The sequence below is a fragment of the Copadichromis virginalis genome, linkage group LG14 (assembly GCF_057382275.1).
Source record: "Copadichromis virginalis isolate Kocher_CV1m ecotype Utaka linkage group LG14, C_Virginalis_male_GT1.1, whole genome shotgun sequence".
Taxonomy (NCBI): Eukaryota; Metazoa; Chordata; class Actinopteri; order Cichliformes; family Cichlidae; genus Copadichromis; species Copadichromis virginalis.
In genome coordinates this window covers 41482772-41505754 of record NC_140631.1, presented here as the reverse complement: position 1 = coordinate 41505754, position 22983 = coordinate 41482772, and the positions used below count along the sequence as shown (strand labels likewise).

Sequence of the window (22983 nt, the reverse complement as noted above, 5' to 3'; positions counted from 1 at the left end):
CACCGCAGCTTGTTTGCAGTCGTCTTACTAAAGCAAGGACGGACTTCCCAGATAAAAGATCACCTGTTGTTGGTCCTCTTGTATGTCAAAGCCTTACAGAGAGAAGAGCTGCTGCAGCAGGATAGGAAACCTGCTGTTTTCAGTTTATCAAAAAGGCTCTGAAGGACTTTTAAACCACAGGTTTCCTTCTTTTGGTATATTTTGTCCCACTCCTGCATAGAAGCAGGGTTTTATCTTTGACGGCTGAAACCAGCTCATCACAAACGGTGGGAGGTGAAACTGGGATTCCTGAATGTCGATACTGATGTGTGTTTAGAGACGGTTTGGCCTTTCCCAGAGTTCATCGACCCTGAACAGCAGCAGACCTCAGAAGATCAGACCCGCTTCAAACCGCCGCGCTTCACATCGCAGACACAACCTGAGCGACGCCTGCAGAGACACAAACCCTGGAGAAGGCCTTTCTGCAACCTCCAAACCTGTGCCGACGGTAAGAACCGATCCATCAGACTCAAGCCGTCAAACCTTTAGCTGCACTTTAGCCTTTAACAACTGGCTCAGGTGACGTGTGCGTTTCGACAGGTCTGTACGGGTGAAACTGAGCTCCACGTCTCCTCTGCGGCAGATAGTTCCTATTTTCAAATGAAACACGATAGTGGGGATGCACACTCTGCTGGGACGGATACGTCCTCTTTGTTCATCTCCCTGAAATTCGTTTCTTTAGCTCAAATGGCCTCTACAGTCACCACATCCCAATCCAGCAGAGCACCTTTGGGGTGTGGGAAATGGGAGATTCACATCGTGGATGTAAAATCCCCGAGGAATGTTTCCAGCACCTCGTTGAATCTGAGACACGAAGAGCGAGAACAGTTCTGAAGGAAAAATGTGTCCGACCTGTACTAGCAGGGTGTACATAATAAAGTGGCCAGCGAGTGTAAATCACACAGTGTCCCAACAGTGATACTTTTATTATAATCACTGATGAAATCCTGTTACACGTGTTTGGAGTCACACCGAGACGGGAAATCGTAGTTGACTTTGAGTCGACCGCCTGCATTTGAGTTTGTGTTTTACAAACTGGCTCGGATCTTCCCACAGTGAGCTCGTGCACCACGTCCATCAGCGGTGATTTACTCTCTGTGCTGCAGGCAGCTCAGAGTAAACTCTGTAAACACAGAAGTCAAAGCTGCTCTTTGGACTTTGGTCCACGTCACTGATCCGAGTGCTGTTTTCCTGTGTTATGTTCTGTTAACGAAAATAGAAAAAATACACATATATCTTTAGTATCAGCTCCGAATATTATCTGAGTTCTTGAAGAAGTAAAAAATTATATTAAACACAACATTTAATACTACGTTGATTGGTGAGCTTAATTTCAGCTTAATTTCAGTCACTGATACTTCATGGATGTGTCAGATGTCACACGGCCCGAGAGCAGAGCCCTGAGGAACTCCACAAACTCCACAGCTCGTGCCTCCTCCTTCTTCAAAATCATCTGTTTCCAGGTGTTCCAGGTGTTCCAGGTGTGTGCGGAGACGCTGAGCAGAATGGCGGTGGGCCTGCAGATTGTGGGTCTGTTTCTGGGCGTGGTGTCCTGGTGTCTGCAGTCCAGCTGTACCTCCAACCAGGTGTGGAAGATGAGGAGTCAGTCGGAGTCGGTTACCACCAGCCAGTGGCAGTTCGAGGGCCTGTGGATGAGCTGTGCTGCCACCTCGTTGGGGTCCATCCAGTGCAGCAAGTTCAAGACGGTGCTGGGACTGTCGGGTGAGAACGGCTGCTTCGTAATCATCAGCAGCTATTATGGAGTTATGATGATGGCTCAGTCGGAGCACAGGAAAAGGTCCACAGCAAGGACAATTATTTTTCATTCATTGATGAGAGCATTAGTTTTGGAAAAAAACTCATCTCTGTTTCTGCCTGAGAGCTGAGACAGAAATAAGAGAGGTCATATATCTTATTTATAGCGAGTTCTTATCTTTTGCTGCCCAAACAAAGTAACAGCTTGTTCATGAACTTTAATGAGTCCCATGAGGACAATGTTGCTTAATGTTGTGGGAACTAGATGATGGCTTGTTCCCACAAGATAAACTGGGTTTATAAAAAGGGAAAAGACATCTGCAAAAACTGTAAAGCTGTGCGACGAGGAAGATGTTCATTTACCTGTAATGATGCTTTGCAGCTCACCTGCAGACCTGCAGGGCTCTGATGATCCTGTCCCTGCTCTTCGGTCTGACCTCCATCATCGTCTCCGTGCTGGGACTCAAATGCACCAAACTCGGCAGAACGCCCGAGCAGGTCAAAGCCAAGATCGTCCTGAGCGGAGGGATCCTCTTCATCCTGTCGGGTACGAGGCTTCGGGACTGGAGCAGAAACAAACCCCAAACCTGTAAAAAAGCAGCGTTTTCGTTTTGTTTCTCCTTCCTGCAGTTCAACCTGCACAAACTGGAAGCTGCAATTTCACTTGTTTCAAATTATGGCTGTCGTACAGGAAATGTCGACGTAGACAGAACATGTAAATGACGACATACAGTCTGTGTTTGTGTTATGATCAGAACTTCACGGGGAGTGTTTCTTTGTGGAAGAAGAAATGGTGATATTTAGAGAACAGATATCGCTGCATGTGCACATCAGTATTCAGGATGGAATCATCTTTATTCCTCATTTAACTGAAAACAAACATCTAAAAAATATTCAGATTAAAACGAGGCTTTTGCAAAGTTCTGGGATCTGTGGAGACACCGGAGCTCGAGCAGCTGGAAACTGAATCATGAGCTTCTGTGTTTTTCTTCAGGTCTCTTCACTCTGATCGCCGTGTCCTGGTACGCTGCCAGAGTCATCAACGACTTCTACGACCCGCTCTACGGAGGAGTCCGGTGAGCAGCAGTGTGTGTGTGTGTGTGTGTGTGTGTGTGTGTGTGTGTGTTCCTGCTGCTGAATCTTTAGAGTTTGTGCTGCAGGTTCGAGCTGGGTACTGGTCTGTATCTGGGCTGGGCAGCCGCTGGTCTGGCCATACTGGGAGGATCTATGCTTTGCTGCTCCAGTAAGACTACTCCCTCCAGCCCACCTGCTCGGTAAACATACACACCCATCATCGTCTCCTTATTTAATGCTCAGTAATGACTTCTAAGTTTGTATCAGGCTGTAAAGATGCTCATTTCTAAAGTAAAGTTGGTCATTTTAACACGGGAGTCTATGGGACTCCCTGCTGAAGCCTCTGGTGGACGTTAGAGGAACTGCAGGATTCATTGTACAGATGTTATCATAAAGAAGAATGAAAAAGAAAGAAAATGAAACGCTGCAAAGAGTGTTGAGTAACTGACGGTTTTGCATATTAGTGAAGCTTTTGTGCAGGTGAGAGCACTTCAGGTAACAGACGAGCTGACGACCACAAATCTGATTATATAAAGTATGTATATAGTTTAAAAAGTTGGTGAGCGAATCTGTTTCATGTACATCGCTGTTGCTCCGCCCTCTAACCTTCATCTGCTCCCCTGCAGGCAGTTTTCTTACTACTCCACCACCGGCCAAGGTCGGAGCATCTACAGAGCAGCTCCGGCCTCAGACGCCAGCGGCTCCAAGGCTTACGTCTGAACCGACCGACCTCCACCGTCCTTTGTTAGGCTCGTGCTGTTTTCTGAAACATGGAATCGCCTCAGAATCACACTGCAAATAAAAGGTCTCCTGAAGCTGTGTGGCCAAGCAGTACCAGGTGTGTCCAAGAGAGGGCGCCACAGGGAATCGCTCTCAGAACTTCACAACAGATCAATTTATTTATTAGGTTTTGCTGTTTCAATTGAAAACACTTTGTGGTTCATTTACATTTGACTTTTATTAATCACATTTACCTGTATGTTTGAATTAATTTCACATTATTAATTTTCTATAGTTAACTTCAGTTTACCTTTTTTAGGATATTAAAGAGAGGAAAGGCTATCATCTAACTAATCATGCTGACAGATCTGTGTGCAGTTTCCAAATGTGACGTTGCAGAGAAAGAAACACGTGTGGTGAAATGAAACTGAGAGAATAAAGATGTTTATTAATGCACACAAAGCTAGAAACCTACTGACAAATTCAGCCTTTAGATTCATGACATCACTGATGAACAGACATTAATTAAACGTTAAATAAAACGATCCATTAAAAGGTTTGAATAAAACTTTATTATTTCCCTTTTTAAGACTGTTAACATGTCGCAGGTGTGTTCAGGTGCGTGACTGCACTGTGCTGCTTGTGTGCGTGCTGGCTCACGGGAACGCTGATGAACACTACAAATCCAGCTGCAGCCCAGCGTGCACAGCAGTAACATCAGTCTATCCACCAGATCTCCAGTTTGGTTTGAGAGCTGATCTCAACCTGCAGATGTTTCCTGCTGGGATCTTTGTGCTGATGTCAATTCTTAGCAGGTTGTGTCTTTATTTCAGGAAGCTGACGCTCATCTTGGTATCAATGTCCATTTTCTCCAGTGACTGAAAAACAAATGAACACAACAATAATTTTTTAAATAAATTTGATTTGAAGAAAGTCCCTCCTCCTCCTCCTCCTCCTCCTCCTCCTTCTTCTTCTTCTTCTTCTGTTTCTCAGACAGAAATAAATGCTGGTCCTAAATCATGTGTGAGCTTTGAGAGGTGTTTGAACCACCACACACAGTATATTTTATACATTTATTATTGTATTTGTGTGAGAGCCCAGATTTTTGATCAGATGCAGCATGAAGCAGGTAAGAGTCTCACCTTTTTGAACTCGTCAAAGGAGATGGCATCATCTTTGTCGAGGTCGGCCTCCTGAATGGCTCGCTCAGCTATGCTCTGCAGCTGCTCCCCGGTCACCTGCAGCCCCAGCATCGCCCGCAGAACCTGAAGGACGCAGGACACAAGTATTAATAATGTACCAACGATGCTGATCGAAATCCTCTCCGAGACCCGTTTTTCTGCAGAACTAAAGAACATGCGAGTGGTGGACCCTTCTATGCAGATGACACACGATTATTTTTCTGATTCTAGAAAACTAAAACTAGCTTAACGCCACAGAGGATTTCTTTGAGGGCAAGCTGGGCCAAGCAACTGTTTTCCTCTAGTGCAAGTCCACAGCAGCTCCATCTGCTGTGGGAAACACTTCGGAAATAAGGGATCAGCCAAAGTACCTGCTACTTCTTCTTTTCTAAAATAATAATCACCCCAGTGGGCTAGCTTTATACTGTAGGAGGGGCTCGGTAATGTTTTCTTTCAGCTAAATAAAAATTCTTCTCTCACTTCCCTCCATTCTGCAGCCATGCAAAAACCCCTGATCTTAGCCAAATGTGAGTATGAGCTCCTGCGTCCTGGTTGCAGGTGTGTAATTTGTGCAAACAATGAAGACCTGACTGACAGCCCCACACACCAAAAACAGACTGCACAGGAGAGTCTCTGTGCATGGGAAGGAACTATGAACTTGTCAGCGATGAGGAGAAGAAATGAAAACTCTCAAATAAGTGGACACAGACCTGAAGAAGCTCCTCTCTGGAAATCTTCCCATCTCGGTCCAGATCGTACAGCTGAAAGGCAACTGAGCAGCTTCTACATTATTTTCTTTATTGTACGCAAAGATAAAATAAAAGACAGAACAAAGTGACCTGGACTCACATTTGAGCTTCCTGGTCCTGCTGCTGGGGAGCTCTTGCTGTGTTCCTTCTTTGTTTCGGTTTCTGTCAGTTGGACGGAAATGAGCCAGAATCCGGACAAAGGAGGAAAAGTCCACGGTATCCTGTCTGGAGAGAAATACTTCCTGTTTACCCTTCACAGTGTCACCTGACCAGTGCCTGAGTCTAGACCTCTGCAACTCAAATGAGTTGATGTGACAGTCCTTGCTCTGTCAGTGCAGAAACAAGTGATTCCTGTGATAACAGCAGGCTGTCGTACCCCGAGGAGAAAAAGGCTTCTATGATTCTGCCTCCGATGGGGTTCATGGCCAAACCTCCGAGCGCTTCAAAGTCGTCAGGGCTGCGATACAGAAGGAGACAGACAGTCAGAGGCTCTGGGACACTGACGTCCCTCAGAGTCTCACAGGCTTTGTTTTAAATCTTTAGATTTTTATAAAGAAACACGACCTGTTTGTTTTTCTGCAAAGGTTTCACTTTCAGCCTGCATGATGTTTAAGAGCGGTCATATTAAAGCAGGGTTATTATAGTTAACTCAAACTTAACTAAAGATCAAAACTAGATGTGAAAAAACATTTTAAACTAGACGTAAACAAACTTCCTGAAAGGATTTCATGAACTTAGAAACTAAACTTCTGATAGAGAAGAAGTTTTAGACTTTGATTAAATGTTATCACTGTTTGTGTGATGAGACTTTGACGGACGCTGAATGTCCTCAGGACTGTGAGTCGCTGCTTTCCAAAGGTTGTATAGTTTTATATCAGTGTTACATATTTCTGACGCAGACGGATAAAACTAAATAAACTAAATAAACTCATCTTCAGGCTTATTTCATTCTGGGATGTTTTTTGGGGAAACAAACAAACCCTATAAAAACATTATTGTTATTAAGCTGGATGATGATTGTGAGCAGTGCGTCCACACACCTGAGGTATCCTCTGTTGTCTCTGTCCAGACTCTCAAACCTGTCGTGCAGACGGAGGAGATGAGCAGACGAGACTGAAACAGACACGATTTGTTCTTTACTCAGAGTAAACTTTAACAGCTCAGTCAGTCTTTGCAAATACTTGCTGAGGGAAGAAGTATGACTGTCTTCAACAGTAACTTGTATGTCGATACCTCAAATACACCAGAGGTTTGTTTGCAGTATCCAGGGTGTGCATATATTAAATATATTATGTAATCGCTCAAATGGGTCGAACAGGTTTGAGCAGAAATCCTGTGACATCAAAATTAAAGGAGAAGAAATTCAAATAAAGGAAACCAAAAAGAAAAGATCAAAAACGAATAGCTTATGGTCCCAAAGTAAAAGAAATAATAATTATATGTAATTATATTTCTTATTACGAAAAACTAATGTTTCATCTGGGCTTAATCAGCCATCGAGCACAGTCGTGTTTATCTGCCCACAGTGTCCTTATCAGCGAGGACAGTTCAGGGTGTTGCCACGGAAACGCACACAAACAGCCGGCGATGAGCTCACACACGGGAAACAGCAACAACTCACACCGTCGCCGTTACAGTCTCACATGAAAGCTGAAAGTGATGTTGAGTCCCCCCCACACACACACACACATTTCCTATTGACAATAACTGTTTTGGGGTTTTCCCAATAAAGAGATCAAGACCCCACGATGGGAGAAATACGAGATTTTACCATCAGCACCTTTAGAGCCTCTGAAACGATTGTCTTCTTAAATTTACGGTTAAAAGAAGAAAAATGTTCACATCCTGAAGTTCAGCTCGTTGTTAGGGGTACACCTCGCTGGTACTTCAGCGTGATGTTCAAGTTTGAGATGATTTGAATTTATGACATGGTGCATTATCCTGCTCAGAAGATGGTACACAAAGGCATGGACGAGGACAGCGACAGGACTCAGGTACGTGGGCGTCAGCTGGCACATCTGGAAAGGCTCCATAAGCGCTGAAAGGTGTAAAGTGTTGTCAGAGCAACATCTGCTCCATGCAGATGTTTCTCAGGAAGGCCTTTGTGTTTGAGCCGGATGAACTGCAGACTGCTTCTATAACAGCCTCACGGCTTCAGAGGAGCAGAGGAGCCTGCAGTCCAGACCTCTGACCAGCTGACAACATCTGGAGCATCATGAAAGCAGCAAGAGGACGAAGCAGAGCCAGAACTGCTGAGCAGCTGGAATCCTCCATCAGACTGGTGTTAGAGAGCAAACATGGACCTGTCCTACTTTTACAGACGTGTCGCTGCATCATGTTCACAAGGAGCTCATATTTTTATCACCATGTTCACAGTTTCAACATTTGTTATGTTTTTATGTTCAGTTATGAATAAAATCTGAGTCTATAAGATTCTGTGCTTGTAATTACAGGCTGATCACAGCTGGAAACCTGCCTCGGTCAGCTGTGTTTAATGTCTCCCAGCTGCCTGTCGATGTGTTCTTGTACATACATGTTGTAAAAACCTGAGATATTAAAGACTTTTAACTGCTGTAAACTTTATCCCAGGCTCGTCTGTTCTCTCCTCTCTAGTTTTCCTCAAACTTGCTTCAGATGCTTCAAAGCAGAAAAAACACTCACATCCGGTTTGGCGCATGAGCTCCTGGGCGTTGGGGATTTTGTTCCTGCTGGAGCTGCTGGAGCCCATCCTGCTGCCGGTGTCGCTGCGTAAACCCAGACTTTCAGTTGCTGCAGTTCAAGCCCGATGAATTTATCTCTGCGCTCTGACCGAGGTGTACGCTCGCGCCCACTGCTGACATACAGACCAGCCAATCACCGCTCGCCAAGAACCACACTCTGATCAGTGGGAGGTCCATAAACACATCCACCGTACGTCTGTGCTCTGAGAGATAACTGCTGCAGGAGATAAAGAGCAAATTCAGTTTGAACGATTGAGGATTATTTCAAAGATATGTGACGGCTTGACCCACACCTCCCCTCCCACATCCGCACAGACCCCCCTGAACTCTGTTTGAGTAAGCCGTTTACAAGTATTTCCTGAAGTGGGGTTGCACACAAAGCACTGATATGTACAGCAAGAAGAAACAGTTATCTCGTAGGCTTTTGTTGGCCTGTCACAAAAACGTAATCTGGGAAACCACCTCCAGACAAAGACTTCTGTCCTAACCAGGACCCTGAAGACAATGAGTACAAATGGTGACGAGTAACAGCTGCTGCTCAGATGTGCTCAGAGAGGCATTTTTGTGTCATGAAATCAAATAGAAGCAAGTCTGTAAAGTGTGACGGAGAGAAAGACTGTGAGGCTGAGTCTGCAGGAAGGAGTCGGTCCGGCCCTACACACCGATCCAAACTAACTGTGACAGCTGCTTCAGAGCTTTGAGGGAAACGGCTGCTCTGATCTTCAAACCGAATAAACACGTCGGTCCATTAATGAACACTAGATGGAGCAGTTTCCACATATATGTGCACAGCAAGAGCGCTCACAGTGGTTGGACTTTCTGCTCATGCAGGTCATGAGTCTGCAGATTCAGGTGTCTTTAGAGTGCACGCTGACACTGTGTGAGAAGTATTACATACATTTTATGACACCCTGTAATGTAACTGTAATCAGATTTGAATTTCATGTAATATTTAGAATTTTAACTTTAGATATTTAATCTTTTTTTCACTGTTTATCTTCCAAAATGACACAAAAGTCAAAGAAAAGTGTCTGAAAGTCGAAACAGAACTTAAAAAATCGCTGCCTCACCTGACCTCACCTGACCCTGTGCATCTCCCCTGATTGAAAACTCTAACTTGATTTTGAGCTTGATGATTAGAGGACGTGAGGAGTGAAGATGGTGCTGATACGTTACTGAGGAGAAGCCGCGGGGCGGTTGCTGCCACAGGTGATCTTTGAGTTTAAACTCGTCCTCTGTGCGAGTTCTGACTTTCAGACAGATCTTTTTCTCCTGTTTGTTGAGCTTTTAACATCCGAGTTCAAGTCGTGAAGGAGAAGTGAAAGGCTCACCAGAGAGACACGGGCAGCAATATTCTTAGAAGACCTGGCGGTGCACTCACAGGAAAAGTGACCGAATCAGTCGTGTTCAAAATGAAAGAGAGCCGAGTTTCAACTGTCAGCTGAAGCGATTGCAGGGAAAGTACAGTAATCAGACGTGTGAGGGTGTGGGGTTTTCCTCGGAACATATTAGAACAGCAGACAGACCTGAAGGAGTGCATCTGAGCAAGTGGGTAAAAAGCTTATCAAAGATAAATCGATAACACGTGGAGCTTCACAGAGGGTCCTGCTGCCCCTAGTGGCCCCAAAGCAGCTTTAAGTGTGTTTGTTTGTGGCGCATTTAGATGCTATTACCAGCAGTGCAGCGCTCTGATGGTTTATCAGAAGTAATTCAGCTTCTCCCTCCGGACTTGGACACAGTTAAGTCTTCTTTGGCCGGTTATCAGAGAGTTTTCAGTCTTTCCTGCCAACACTTAAATTGACTTATCAGTTCTGTTTATCAGTTGTTGCTTTCTGTCTGTCAAAATGTGTGAACTGCAGGATATGCACGAACCATAAATCCTGTCCCGTCACATGCCCGATGCGTCGGTTTGGTTAAACTTGTCTTGGCAGAGACGTTCTCACTAAAACCGCCCGGTGTCACTCAGGAGCACTGCAGCCAGGTTCGGGAATAAAACCCCGACGTGATCATATTAAGGATGAAACACAGTCCAAGGCTTTATCCTTCAGTAAGGTAACCAGTGACGTACTCGCCCAACAGACTCAGTAATCACACTTCTGCTTCAGTGCTTCCTCCATCGTCGGAGCGATGTGTCAAAGCCTTCCTCGGCTCCCAGCAAATTCAGAAAGCACATCGGTCCTGCACTGGTGCCCACTCAGCTCTACGGCTGGGTTTATTGCACCTGCGGCACAACTGCACTGTGTGCAGCGTTTTCACGTCACTCTCAGCCAGTCATTACTTTCTAAACAGGGACTGCAAGAACTTAAAACAATCCATATAAAACATAGACATATGCCTGATAGAACATGCATACCATCACTGCATAGATCCATGCAGATCCAGTCCTTTTCCCTCTGTGTATTTAGCTCAGACCATTTCCTCCACTTGTAGAATAATGATGCAATTAAATGGCCAGCAGGGGGCGACTCGTCTGGGTGCAAAAACACTCATGGTTGCACAGCCTCCTGAGACCCAGCCTGTTCATCCATGTCCTCTGTGATGGACATTTGTTTTTGGTATATCTGTTGACTTATTTGAGCTGCCCTGCTAACATCCTGGGCCTCTGTTAGCTCCAAAGAGGAAGGAAACCACAACAACAGTTCACCTCTAATACAGTTTTTTTCCTCGGTTCTCGGGAGGATAGAAGTTTGTGGGAAAGCGTCAGCTCCTTCATCACAGTCCCGTTAAAGTCGGAAAGGATGAATATTCATTAGATGCTTTCTGGCTGATGACTGTGTGTCATCGTTTCCACTCTTACATGCTTATGTTGTAGATTTATAGATTTATCATGTACTTATAGTACCGACTCACTCTGTAATATATATTTTACATCCATCCTGAGCCTGTCCAACTCCAGCATTACCTTACAAGAACAAAAAGCTAGCAAATTTTCATTCTGTTATTTACAGGATGTGCTTTCTGAGACGCGTGCCATTGAAATAAAAATGGTTTCATTGGGGCATCGAGCCAGCCAACGATCTCCATTTCCCATAATCCCCGCCCTTTCTTCGTCTGTTGCTCTCTGAGATTTGGTTTTTTCCAGGCTGGGAAATGAAAGCACAGGTATGTTGGGTATGCGGTGACAAGCGACACGTGGGCGAGTACTTGGATGACAGACTAAACAATAGGCCGCATGCCGCAACAGTCACAGGGAACTCGTAGGTGTCATTTCACCACTTTTTCACCTGCCAACACAGTTACAGGAAAAGCAACAAAACAATGACTAACAAAATCACAAAGAAGCAGAAAACCTCCACAAAATGACTCAAAAATCACAAACAGTTACTAAAACCACACAAAACTGGACAACACTAATAGAGAAACATCACCAGGAAATGACTCAAGATGACATAAAAACCACTAACGTGGATTCAAAACCACAAAAAGGGTTTTAAAAAGCCACAAATGAATATGTGGGACTAAATATCTCAGGGACACAAAATGAACAAAAAGAGACATGAAAACACTAAAAAGTGATGCACAAAGACCAAGAGGCACGAAAAAGCCTAAAACAACAAGTCAATAAACTCTGTCACGAGTCACACAATCACACAAAGCTACAAAGACACAAAAGGAGACTAAATTCCCAAAAACAAAGCAAAACCAGCAGAAAATCACTCAAAACCACACAAACCTTTGTGCTTATGAAATCGAGGTGATAGTTTAGGTAAGTGTGAAAACTGCAGTTCCTCTGATGTCCAGCAGAGGCCCCGTAGACTCCCATGTTAAAGTTTTACATGTTTAACGCCTGATACAGAAACTGTTTGGCCCGTGGACGGTTTAGTCCTTCGTGTCAGCTCTATCTGGATTTTAGTTAAGGGGCGTGGCTGCTTTGACTGACAGGTGCATGTCGTTACCTGTAAAGTTCATGGATGCAGGAAGTTTCATCGTTCCTGCTGGTCAAATACGGTCACTTCAAAAAACCAACACGGCGGTCCAGCAGCAAGGCTTTTAAACATCCTCATGCCAACAGGTGGCTACATCCATCTTTTACATACAGTCTATGTGGTTGCAACACAACCAACGGTGGAAAATATTTGACCCAACCTAGAAAACCTGCAGAGTGTGATTGATGATCCGTCTGACATAACGGTTGTTTGAGATGAAAGCTGCCTGAGCTTTCAGAAACAGTAACTAAGGTTTGTCTTAGCAGGTGAAATTTGATTAGGATTTTTTTAACGTTTGCATCAACCGTCAGCATGCATCACCAGCACGACGCTGGCTTTTCCCCCTCCTGTCGTGCAGGATGCGTGCTGTGAAAGGCTGCACGCTCTAGCTGCTCCTGATCAAACACGACGTCTGTGGCTCTTTGAGCAAAATCACAGCGAGGATTTGTGAGTGTACGACGGGCCAATCAGAGACCTCGACTTTTGATTATAACAGGAGCAGTGGTTCAAAGGTAGACAAACTACAGCTCATCTGACCCCGCCCACTCCGGCTGACTGACAGGTGCACTGACTGACAGGTGTGGATGGATGTGAGAGGAACAGGCCAACAGAGCCACGGCTCTGCTCTGCTGTGCCTCGCTGGGCTTTTGTCCCGACTGTCACAAACAATGAAACTGAAAGCATGTCAGCGTGTGTGTGTGTGTTGGCAGAATTCCAGCAGGAAATGAATGAAGTTTTCCTGGTTGAGTGAACTTTGACCCTGTTTAACTCCCTCGACTGCCCACCGCCAGTTAGTGCACAGAAGCTGCCGAGAAGCCAAAAGAGGTAAAAATCCAGTGAATATTAAAATAGAAGCAGATTTAATGACACTCTGCAGACGGCTGTTGCTCATTACCTCACACACCTGAGGTGTGCTTTAGCCTCAGGTATTAAACAGGTGTAACCTCGCACAGCAGCAGGAGCCACACTGTTGGAGGCTCCAGCGAGTCAGTCCCCACAGACCTCCATGTTCAAACTTAGCCAGTAAATCTTTTATATGAAGGTTTCTATGCAAGTTCCAAAGACCAGCATGGTAGGGTCAAAACACAAACCCGAGGCCTAAAACCATCCATGTCCTCACCAAACAAATGAAACCGAGCATAAAAACTATTCGTGGAGTCTTACGGGGTCATTAAAGTCTAAATGTTGGATCCTCTGGGGAGCAGGAATGTGATTTCCTGCTTTACAAATGCATGAATATTTTGCACTGATGGTCTTCTTGTTCTCAGCGAGCTGTTTTCAGGTCCGCTGATGTGCTCGTGCAGGTTAAAGTTTGTAAAGGAATCGGTGCAACAGGCAGGATGTTGGGTCTCATTACAGGCCGGCGTGGGCTCAGTGGGATCTTCCTCCTCCTCCTCTCCGTCTGTCTGTCTCCTGGTAGAAGCTGGACCGCTGAGCGTATCCTCTCATTTGTCTGCAGAAACAAGGGCACAGTTATATAATTACATTCCTCGCATACTTTTCTGCAAGGAAAAGAAATGAACGTTTTAAGGAGAATATTTTCAGCTCCAGCAGTCACACTGGGAGCTGACCAGTACAACCAGTCCTGCAGTCTGATCCAATAACCTGTGTTTGCTCGTTTGGTGGGACCGAACAGTGATACAGCTGAAGCTGGTACTCTCCGTGACGATGAGGTTTGGGATGAGACTCTGATCGTACATCAGCAGCATGAGGGTTGGTGTATGGGTCATGTACAGTAGTGTGTGTGTGTGTGTGTGTGTGTGTGTGGTATCACAATCAGAGTGAGGCCGGAGTGAGAGTGCGGTATTTCCCCGCCGCCTGTTTTCGTCTCTGCACAGGAAGCCGCTGCACTGAACTGACTTCATGTTTACACAAGAAAACAATCAGATTTGTGACTCACACGGAGCTCCGCCCATTCACTTCCTGTGCAGCGGCTGGCATCAGGCATTCCCCGTGTCACCTGTGTACTCATACACACCTGCCAGTTATGTAAGAGCTGTTTCTGGTAAAGCCCTTCGCTGTATTAGACGTATTAGCAGTGATTTAACCTGATATTCAACTGATGAACGTTCAGTTTCACATTTGGAACGTCTGATCTGAACTGACTGAAATCCTGTAAACGGCGTGACCTCAGCCTCGGTTTCTGGTCTGCGAGGCTGAGCTAAAAAAAGAGACGCCGATCTGACTTCTGTCGAATTGAACATCTTAATATCAAAATACATTTTGGATTTGACACTCGCGTGTTGTCCAAAATTTCAGATATTTGCGATGCTGTGTAAAATTATAAATGTAAAAAATAAGTGAAGGCAGTGATTTCCCAGTCTCATAAACTAGATTTTATTCCCAATAGCACATAAATGTATCCAATGAGAAAATGCGTCACTGAATTTGATGACAACACATCTCATAAAAGGTGGGATTGAAACAACAAAACGCTGGAAAAATAAAGATCTGGAGGAACATTTGGTAACTGACGAGTTTAATTAACAGCAGATCAGGGAGATGAGTTTCTCAAGAGGTTCAACCTGGAATAATGTTGCTCAACATAAAATTGTGAGGACTGAATATGTGATCATCTGCAGCACATAAAAGCATCAAAAGATTCAGAAATCTGGAGAAATCTGTGGGCAACAAACGGTGTTGGAGGTGTGTGATCTTTGGCCCCGCAGGGCAAATGCAAATCAGGAACGCCGGCAGTGTCAGGTCGCTGATGGTGTACAGATCTCTGAAGTCATGCTTTTCTTTGCCCTGGTCTCTGCAGGCCGTGCTGTGGACATCTTTCGCCAGTGATGCTGGAGGACCTCTGGCGGTTTATTCAAGCTCATGTGCAAGTTGAATAAGGAAGATCTGCAGTCTCACATCTGTCTGCTTTCCAGGTGTTTGGTGCTTAATCTAAGATCTACATCTCTTCCACTTTCCCACGCTCTCATTGCAGCATCACTGCTCTACTTCAGGCCAATCAGCCTCCACTTTATGTGGTTTAAATCAGCGCTCTCCATCATTTTCCCTTTCAGACTCTGATTTGTTTAAACCACCTCCCCCCAGTGTCACTGAGGCTCCATCCAAGCGTCCATCTTCATCTCCGCCTCCACCACCAGGGGGTCCTGCCCTAATCCCTCTCCCTGCTGGCATTCCGATTGCCAAACATCTTAACTGAATTCTGTATATCAATAAGTCGTGTTCAATTCCTTCTAATAATCTCTCCTCATTGAACTGACATTTCTGCCAGTGAGTAACCGCCACGATCTTTAAGAAGCAGAAGAACCAACGAGGCAGTATCACGGGTTACTAATCCCAGGATTAAGGATTTCCCCGCTGTTTGATGTTTCTGGAGTGAAAGGGCAGATTTTCACGAGGTGGTACGTGGCAGGTACAGCGGTTAGGTTGTGCAGGTATAAGGCTACCTGCAGAGGGAACACAGTCCCGTGAAGTGAGGCATGCAGGAAAGACGAGAGTCCCAAAACACCAGCAGAGCCAAAGCCTGTTTTCTGAGTGTCGTGCTTTCAGCTGTCAGGCTGGAATGTGTCTGACATTTACCTGCAGCTCTGAAGGCAGGTACCGCTGAGGGGGAAAGTAGATCTCTGTGTCACGGCCTTCATCCTGCTGCATGAACTATGGCACATTTCTACATATGTACAGAAGTTTTTGTCTCCCTGCAGAGTTTCAGGGGTGCTGCAGTTGGCACGAGTGTATGTTTTGCATACTGACTGATTGTTTTCACATTTTGGTGAATCACCTGTTGCATATTCACAGGACTCTAACCCTCACTATGCTCAGGAGGCCTGGACAGCATCAGACTGCAGACACGCAGTCTGACCTTTACTAAGCTACTGACCTCTGCAGGATGTCTGGGCTCCGGCTAAGAGGTAGAGTGAGGAGCTCGACATCTGGAGGGAGGTGAAGTGGTTCCTGTATCTGATTGTGGCAGGATGAATGTTATCCCTCGGTCCAACCCACTTTCAGCCTGGCCCATTAGGGGGCGCTGGTATAAATAGTGGCCATTTGAGTGTCTCTGGGTCGCTTGCCTGTGATCTCCTTTTTGGTCACCTGACTTCCTCTTGGTGTGGTAGAGATCATTTGAGGGTTACTCCTCTGAAGCCTCCATCGCGGCTGGTCGTAGCTATAGAAGCCTCCTCTGAGCTATTTTGCTTACGTTCTATGACACGGCTTACTTGGTACATAATCAACTTTTGTTACGCTCTCTGCCTTCTATTGTTCTTTTATAGTAATTATTTATTATGTTTCGCAGGAAGTGTGGGCCTTAGTTTTGCGCCAAGCTACGTGAACTGAAGTGCTGCTGTTTTGCCTTGCTGTGCTTTTATCGTCTGTTCCCGTTGTGAGAATTCTTTCCCTGCTGCTGTCAGCTTTTACAGTGGACGTCGGCGTGGACAACGGCCATATGCATGCCGGTTATCGGAGTCAGCTGGCGTGCATATTGATTGACTGTTAACCTGTTGTCGTGTGACGGCAAGTTGGAGCAGTACGGCGATTCCGTTTGCTCCAGATTTTAGAGTTTTATCCAGATTGTATGTTGTTTTATTGCTTTTGATTTGTAGTTTGGATTTTTGTTACACCACTGGTGGGAGGCCCTTTTTCTAGCTGTAGATCACCAGTGTGGTCCTGCAGTTGGGTTATCCCCCGGTGCTACACATTAGTTTGTTGTAATATATTAAAATTTTCTTTGTTTCTTTTATTCAGATGCGGAGTGCCGACGTGGAGGAGACTAGGGTGCCTTGGTGGTGGGATCCCTTGAGTGTACACACCCGCCTTGTTTAGTTTATTAGTGTGATAGTGTGTTGCACCTGTGTGTTGGTGTGTTTTCTTTCTTTAGTTTGAGTGTGGCATCCCTGCCCCTCCACTGGTAAGCCTCAGCTCTGAATACCTTTTTAAGGAGCTGCTGACCGTCTTCTACCGCTGCTCCATTGAAAGTGTGCTGACATATTGCATCGGTGTGTGGTTCTCCAGCTGCACCACAGCACACAGAAAGGCACTCCAGAGGGTCATCAACATGGCCCAAAAAATCATTGGACATCCTCTTCCCTCCCTGAAGGACCTGTACAGCACTCGCTGTCTCAAGAGGGCACGCAGCATCCTACGGGACTGCACACACCCAGGACACCGGGTGTTTAAGCTGCTGCCGTCTGGCAGGAGGTTCAGGCTGCTGAGGTCCCGAACAAATAGACTCAAGGACAGCTTTTACAACAGGGCAATAGCCCTGATCAATGCTAACAGCTGACCTGACTGGATACCTCCCTGGACTTTTTAGGGGGAGGTAACAATGTTTAAAACGATAACAATAATATTTATATTTATAACAAGGTGCAATAATAATTAATGTGCAATACACATACACTTATTCTTCTTTTTTATACTAAGTTAATATACTGTGTTGTGTTGTTTGTTACGTTGTGATGTGTCATATCGTGTCGTGTTGTGTTATATGTAGTGCCGACGTAGGACAGTTTTTCCAATTTCATTGTACTACTGTACTATGTATGACTGTGCAATGACAATAAAGAGTTATCTTATCTTATCTTATCTTATCTTAAGCATATTTGTACTTGAATATTTATGATTGTGCTTTTATATGGTGTTTTAAATAATTGTTAATAAATTGTTAATTTGTTGATCATTGAACCTCGTCTCTGGATTGACTATAGCGAACCTAAGTGCCTTTCTGGTGATTTAGTGTTACTTTCAGTATTCTCTGGGTGAAATTCCCAGGGTGGCGTTGTCTTTTTAAAACTGCAAAGAGTATTTACTTTATTTCTACCTCGTCTCGCCACATGATCATCAGGACGGGGAGTGTCCCAGAATAGCCCAAGAGGAACTGAGGACCTGGGGGAAAAGGAAGTCTGGAATACCCTGCTAATCCCAGCAGTGGTGCACTTGTGGTTGCTTTGTCGTTGTTAGGATGACCCAGAGGTTTGAGTTTATTATATTATTTATCATTTCTAGTCTTTGGTTTCTTTGTCTGTGTTCTGTCTTATGGTTCACGTCTCGGTTCCCTCTGTTGCAGTGCCTGCATGTGAGTCTGTGTCTTTAGTTCAGTCTGTGTTGCTTCCTGTTTTATTTTGAAGGTCCATGTCTGATGTTAATGTATCTGGTTTTGCTTCCTTTGTCTTGTTAGGCCTGATTTGCCTCAGCTGTGTCTCCCTCCTGTTACTCATTCCCTGATTGCTCCTCTGTGTATTTAAGCCCTGTGTTTCAGTTTGTCTGCGTTGTGATCTACTGTTTTCTGTGCTGTGTGTTCTGTCTGCTTGCCAGAGTTTATTTGGAGTCTCAGTTTTGTTACTGTTTTTGAGTTCAGCATTGAAGCTGTGTTTAAGTTCACCTTTTATCTCTGACTGTCTCCACCATTCCTGCCTACACACAGCCGTTTCATAACAGCCGTGCATTACTCAAACAACAAAGTTTATCTTTACTCAAAGGTTTGCCTCATCTCACCTCGAGGTTCCTCCTGTGATGTGGAGTACCTACCCTCAAACATTGCTTGAAAAGAAAAAACACAAGTTCCTAGTTCCTGCAGGGTGGACACGGTACTTTCTCCAGTACTTCAAAGAATTATGAAAAAGTTCCTGGAGTCTGAAAGCACCTTGTGTTTGTGTTTAGCAACCCAACCTTCTGACTTTCCTCTGGATGAAGCGCAGGGTCAGCGCAGGGTCAGGGAAGACATGGTCCTTGAAGACAATGTGGAAAGTGTAAAATGTGTCCATTCTATTAGTTTGCAGGCCTGAGGTATAAACAGGAAAGCTGATCATCAAGTAATTAAAGTGTTTTTCTACTTCTTCTTGATTGTCGTCCATTAATCACAATTCATGTAAAACAACAAAGCAATGAAAGGATCGTGAACAAAGAGAAAGCGGATCATTCACCACTACATGACTGATTGCTGTGCATTGTTTCTGTTTCAGTTCAGACTGATCTGAGTCCAGATTCAGCTGGAGGTTTGTAGGTAAACAGCTCTCAGTGACTCACACCAGAAGGAAACAGTCCAAACAAGGTAAAAAGTCACCTCACGAACACTGAAGTTTAGAGAGTGAGAGGAAGCAGCAGGTCAGAGCATCAGACGGACCTGGTTATACGCTGTTTAAAGAACAGCCTCCTGTAGTCACCCTATTAGTCTTATTGATGTTATATCCCGATAAGAGTTTTGATTGCTGCAGAAGCTGCTCATGATGGAGCATTTAGACAATAAGCTGCAGGTACAAAGTGGCTCACACGCTCTTTGAACTCTAGTGTTTTGCACTTTTACTTTTTAGTTTGAATTTTGAACATGTTTTTGACTTAAATTTAAGCACTTTAAACCAGTTTTGCAGCCAATTGTGTCTTTCGCTGCTTCTTCTTCTGGCTGCTATCTTTGGAAGTTTTGTAGAGCAGATCATCTACTCTCCTTATCATGCTCTCATCACACCAACCCTCTGCTTAGATATAGACAGAATAGTTTATTTGGAACATGTAACTAGAACTAAAATCACAAGATGAAAGAAAACGTGTGGTGCCTGTGTTTTTGACTTTTGCTGCCATGATGCCAGGTTGAAAATTGGATTTTTAATCTTGATAAATAAAGGATTAATAATAACTTAAAAACATCAACTTTTCATGATTATCTCTATGTCCACACAATGTTTATGCTCCAAAAGGAGCAGGATACACGAAAAAAGGATGCTGGATATTTATCAGATTCAGCATCCTTTGACCTCTGCACGTCTCATCCTGATTCTCTCACTCCAAACTGAGCTGCTCATTCCCAATGAAAATCCTTATACCTGTCTTTGTGTCAGCACCACGTCTCCTAACCACACATCACAGCAGGTTTCACTACCATCTTTTAAACCTGCTGCTGCCATCCTTCTGCCGCCTCGTCTCCACCCACTCCACCCTGCCTGTCTGTTACTTTGGTCATACACCTTCAATGCCTCCGCTCCTTGGCGCTTCACCGTTACACCAAATCAGAAAAACATTTTTCTCAGTGTGTATTGTGAAGTAAACACTGCACCGTAACACACTGAGGAAAATTTGCCCTCTAACATGAGGCTGTGTTGCATCTCTTGAGAACTGAAGCTCGGTAGAATAAATGCAGAAAGCTGCTGTTGACTGTAAATGATGTAGCAACAAGGTAAAAACACTCCTGCCAGAAATAAACACGATGGTATCGTCTGCATACGTGAGACCACCTGCTGCACGACGAGAAGAACGGTTGTTAAATGGGACTGAAAAGACGTGGAGCCACTACAACACAACGCTGTTACGTCTTCACCACTAAACTGACACAAAGTGCTGAAAGACGATAAAGAGATGTGTAACGCTGCAGAGAGAGAAATCTCGAGATACATCAGAGATCCCTTTGACATAGCTGTGTTATTTTAGTCATGTTTCCTGCAACATAAGCCTTCTTCCTGCATGACTGTTTCCCAGTCATCCAGTGCACATACTGTCCATCCAAACCAGATAATCATCTCTCTTTACTTTCTTACCTGAAAACCCCAAAGACTCCGCCAACCTCACGTATACCACTCCCTTAACCGGGAGTTTCCAGTTTCACCGATCCCTAAAACAGGTTTGTTTGATTTACTGTAAGAACATACAGAGTAAAAGCCCCGATAAAGAATTTGGGTTTCTTGCCAACTAATCAGATTTCCTCCCTTTCTCTTAAAAAAGCTGGCCTGGCAATGACTCACCGGCCTTTGAACCAGAGTGTTCATGAAGCTGGCCCACCGGAGGGACGAGAAACCCCCGACAATCACAAACAACTGAACTCAGCTGTTATATTTCTGTTTCGGCTAGAAAAGACAATCAACACATCACTCTGGATTCTATGTTTGACGTCAACGTTATTCCTGTTCTCCAAACCGGATGCTTAGGTGTGCTGACAGAGGCCTTCTCGGGATTCCAGCTACCCGTCTGAGACGGGAAGAGTTGTGGAAGAGTTTACCACCCTCTTTAAAAAGCAGCTTAAACCCATCAATTCAAACAGATACAGAGGAGTATTAGGGCCACATTAAGAAAAAAACACAACAATCGTTTTATGAATGAAGCTGAAGTTTTGAGATTAAAGTCATAAGTCTGTGAAGGTTCTCAGTCTCAGTTGAAACAGTATTTTAAGAAATAAATAGGTTAGAGTTTCAAGACAAACTGCTGGTTTTCCCAGTTAGTTTCACTCGGAGGGCAAAGCAAACGAGGCAGCTTGTCTTCAAACTCACTGAACTTATTTCGCAAAATACATTTTTGCCAGTAATCTTGAAATTTTCTACTTTATTCTCAAAATGATCAAAATGATATATAGATTTTTTTAATGTGTCCATAATACTCTGTCGTAGACTAGGTACTAATCCAACTACTTTTTTCAAGTAATGGGTGAAGTAAGGGATTACTATTGCAAAAAGTAATCCCTTACTTCACTGTTACTTTCCCATAAGCACGCTGTGTTACCGCGTTACTGCATTACTGCGGACTCATGACAACGACGTACGAGCAGCAACAGACGTGTGCAGATCAACAATGGCTAACATGGAGTGATGGAGAGAGTACGACCATGCAGCGTTTAAAGCGTGGAAGTAATCACATTACTTTAAATTTGATTCTGTAAAAAGTGACACAAACATTAGATTCTGCAGTTCACTCTGTTTGGGAAGAAAACTTCTTTCTACAGCGAAAAATTAAACTTCAACTCTGAGCGAACAGCGAGCACGCTGCCACGGGAACGTGACACTCACAGAGAAACCCCCGGATCCCCCCACTGACACGACCACTGTGGGCGAACCTCCACCCGCCCCACTCCTCCTACACAGGTGACTAGGGATGGGTATCGAAAACCGGTTCTTGTTGAGAGCCGGTTCCCACTGTTTCAATTGCTTGGGATTGTTTGCCATTTTTGCAAACGATTCCCTTATCGATTCCAGTCGCCCCGAATGACGTCACCACGTTGCGGAGCGTCATTTACCTGGCAGGAAACACGGCGCCTGAGCGGCTCAAACGCTCAAAAGTTTGGTTATACTTTACGAGAACGGATGACAACAGGGCAACGTGCAATACTTGCAAAGTAGATATTTCATTTAAGGGAGGAAACACTACGAATATGCAAAAGCATTTGATCACAAAACACGTGATGACCTTAAATGAATGTCGTGTTTTTAATTCTGGACTCGTGAATCTCAACCAGCAGCAGCGGTAACGTTTGCACGTCCTCTCCCGTTAATGCGGCAGGTAAATAATCAACTAACAGTGCATATTATGTTAGCGCGATCTGCCTTATTACAAACCTGCCATTACTGTGCATTTAGGTGATCATGATGAGACAGACAGAGTCTGGCTCAGATGCTGGCAGTTCTCGCTGCAGTCTGCCGGTAGCGTCTCCTTTCAGGCCAGGATAGACGAATGTCACCGAGCAGTGACTCAGTTTGTGGTCAAAGGCTTGCACCCATTTGCCACAGCAGATGATTTTCAGTAAGTGAATGTGTTTAATTGTAGGCAGGACATTACTGGATATTCATGTGTTATTGCTACAGAAGAATATTTATTTTATTATTTTACATTTACAATTTTTTTTTTCCTGGGGACCCTGTGACACCCCATTGAAGAGCCGTAGGCTGGATCTCTTAAGATCTCACTGTTGGGTTTGTAAGGCCATGTTACTCCTAAATTTCTATCTTGTTCAAAGAGAAGATATAAAACAAAGTTCTAAGCTAATCGACCTTAGTGTTCTCCTTTTTTAAAGAGAATCGATAAAGAATCGAATCGTTAAACAGAATTGAAAATGGAATCGGAATCGTGAAAATCTTATCAATACCCATCCCTACAGGTGACTATAGATTTAAGA

At 44.5% G+C, this 22983-nt stretch overlaps 2 protein-coding genes across 3 annotated transcripts; one reads left to right on the top strand and one right to left on the bottom strand.

Annotated features, from left to right (window-relative positions):
* Positions 1–328: 328 nt before the first annotated feature.
* On the top strand, positions 329–4524 carry LOC146694691 (claudin-1-like). Of its 2 annotated transcripts, none has more exons than XM_085430959.1 (6): positions 329–487; positions 1512–1761; positions 2177–2341; positions 2789–2870; positions 2955–3068; positions 3495–4524. In XM_085430959.1, exons 2-6 carry the CDS (start codon positions 1545–1547, stop codon positions 3586–3588), a joined length of 672 nt encoding a protein of 223 aa, XP_085287085.1. In that variant the 5' UTR covers positions 329–487; positions 1512–1544; the 3' UTR covers positions 3589–4524. The 2 variants fall into 2 exon arrangements, with proteins under 2 accessions (XP_085287085.1, XP_085287084.1); XM_085430958.1 differs by having other exon boundaries at positions 1503–1761.
* Positions 4016–8381, bottom strand: chp2 (calcineurin-like EF-hand protein 2). Its single transcript, XM_085430960.1, has 7 exons — positions 8180–8381; positions 6559–6631; positions 5895–5975; positions 5619–5743; positions 5480–5541; positions 4731–4853; positions 4016–4466 (listed from the first exon to the last, which is right to left on the bottom strand). The coding sequence occupies exons 1-7, from the start codon at positions 8244–8246 to the stop codon at positions 4413–4415; spliced, it is 585 nt and encodes a 194-aa protein (XP_085287086.1). The 5' UTR covers positions 8247–8381; the 3' UTR covers positions 4016–4412.
* Between the last annotated feature and the right edge of the window lie 14602 nt (positions 8382–22983).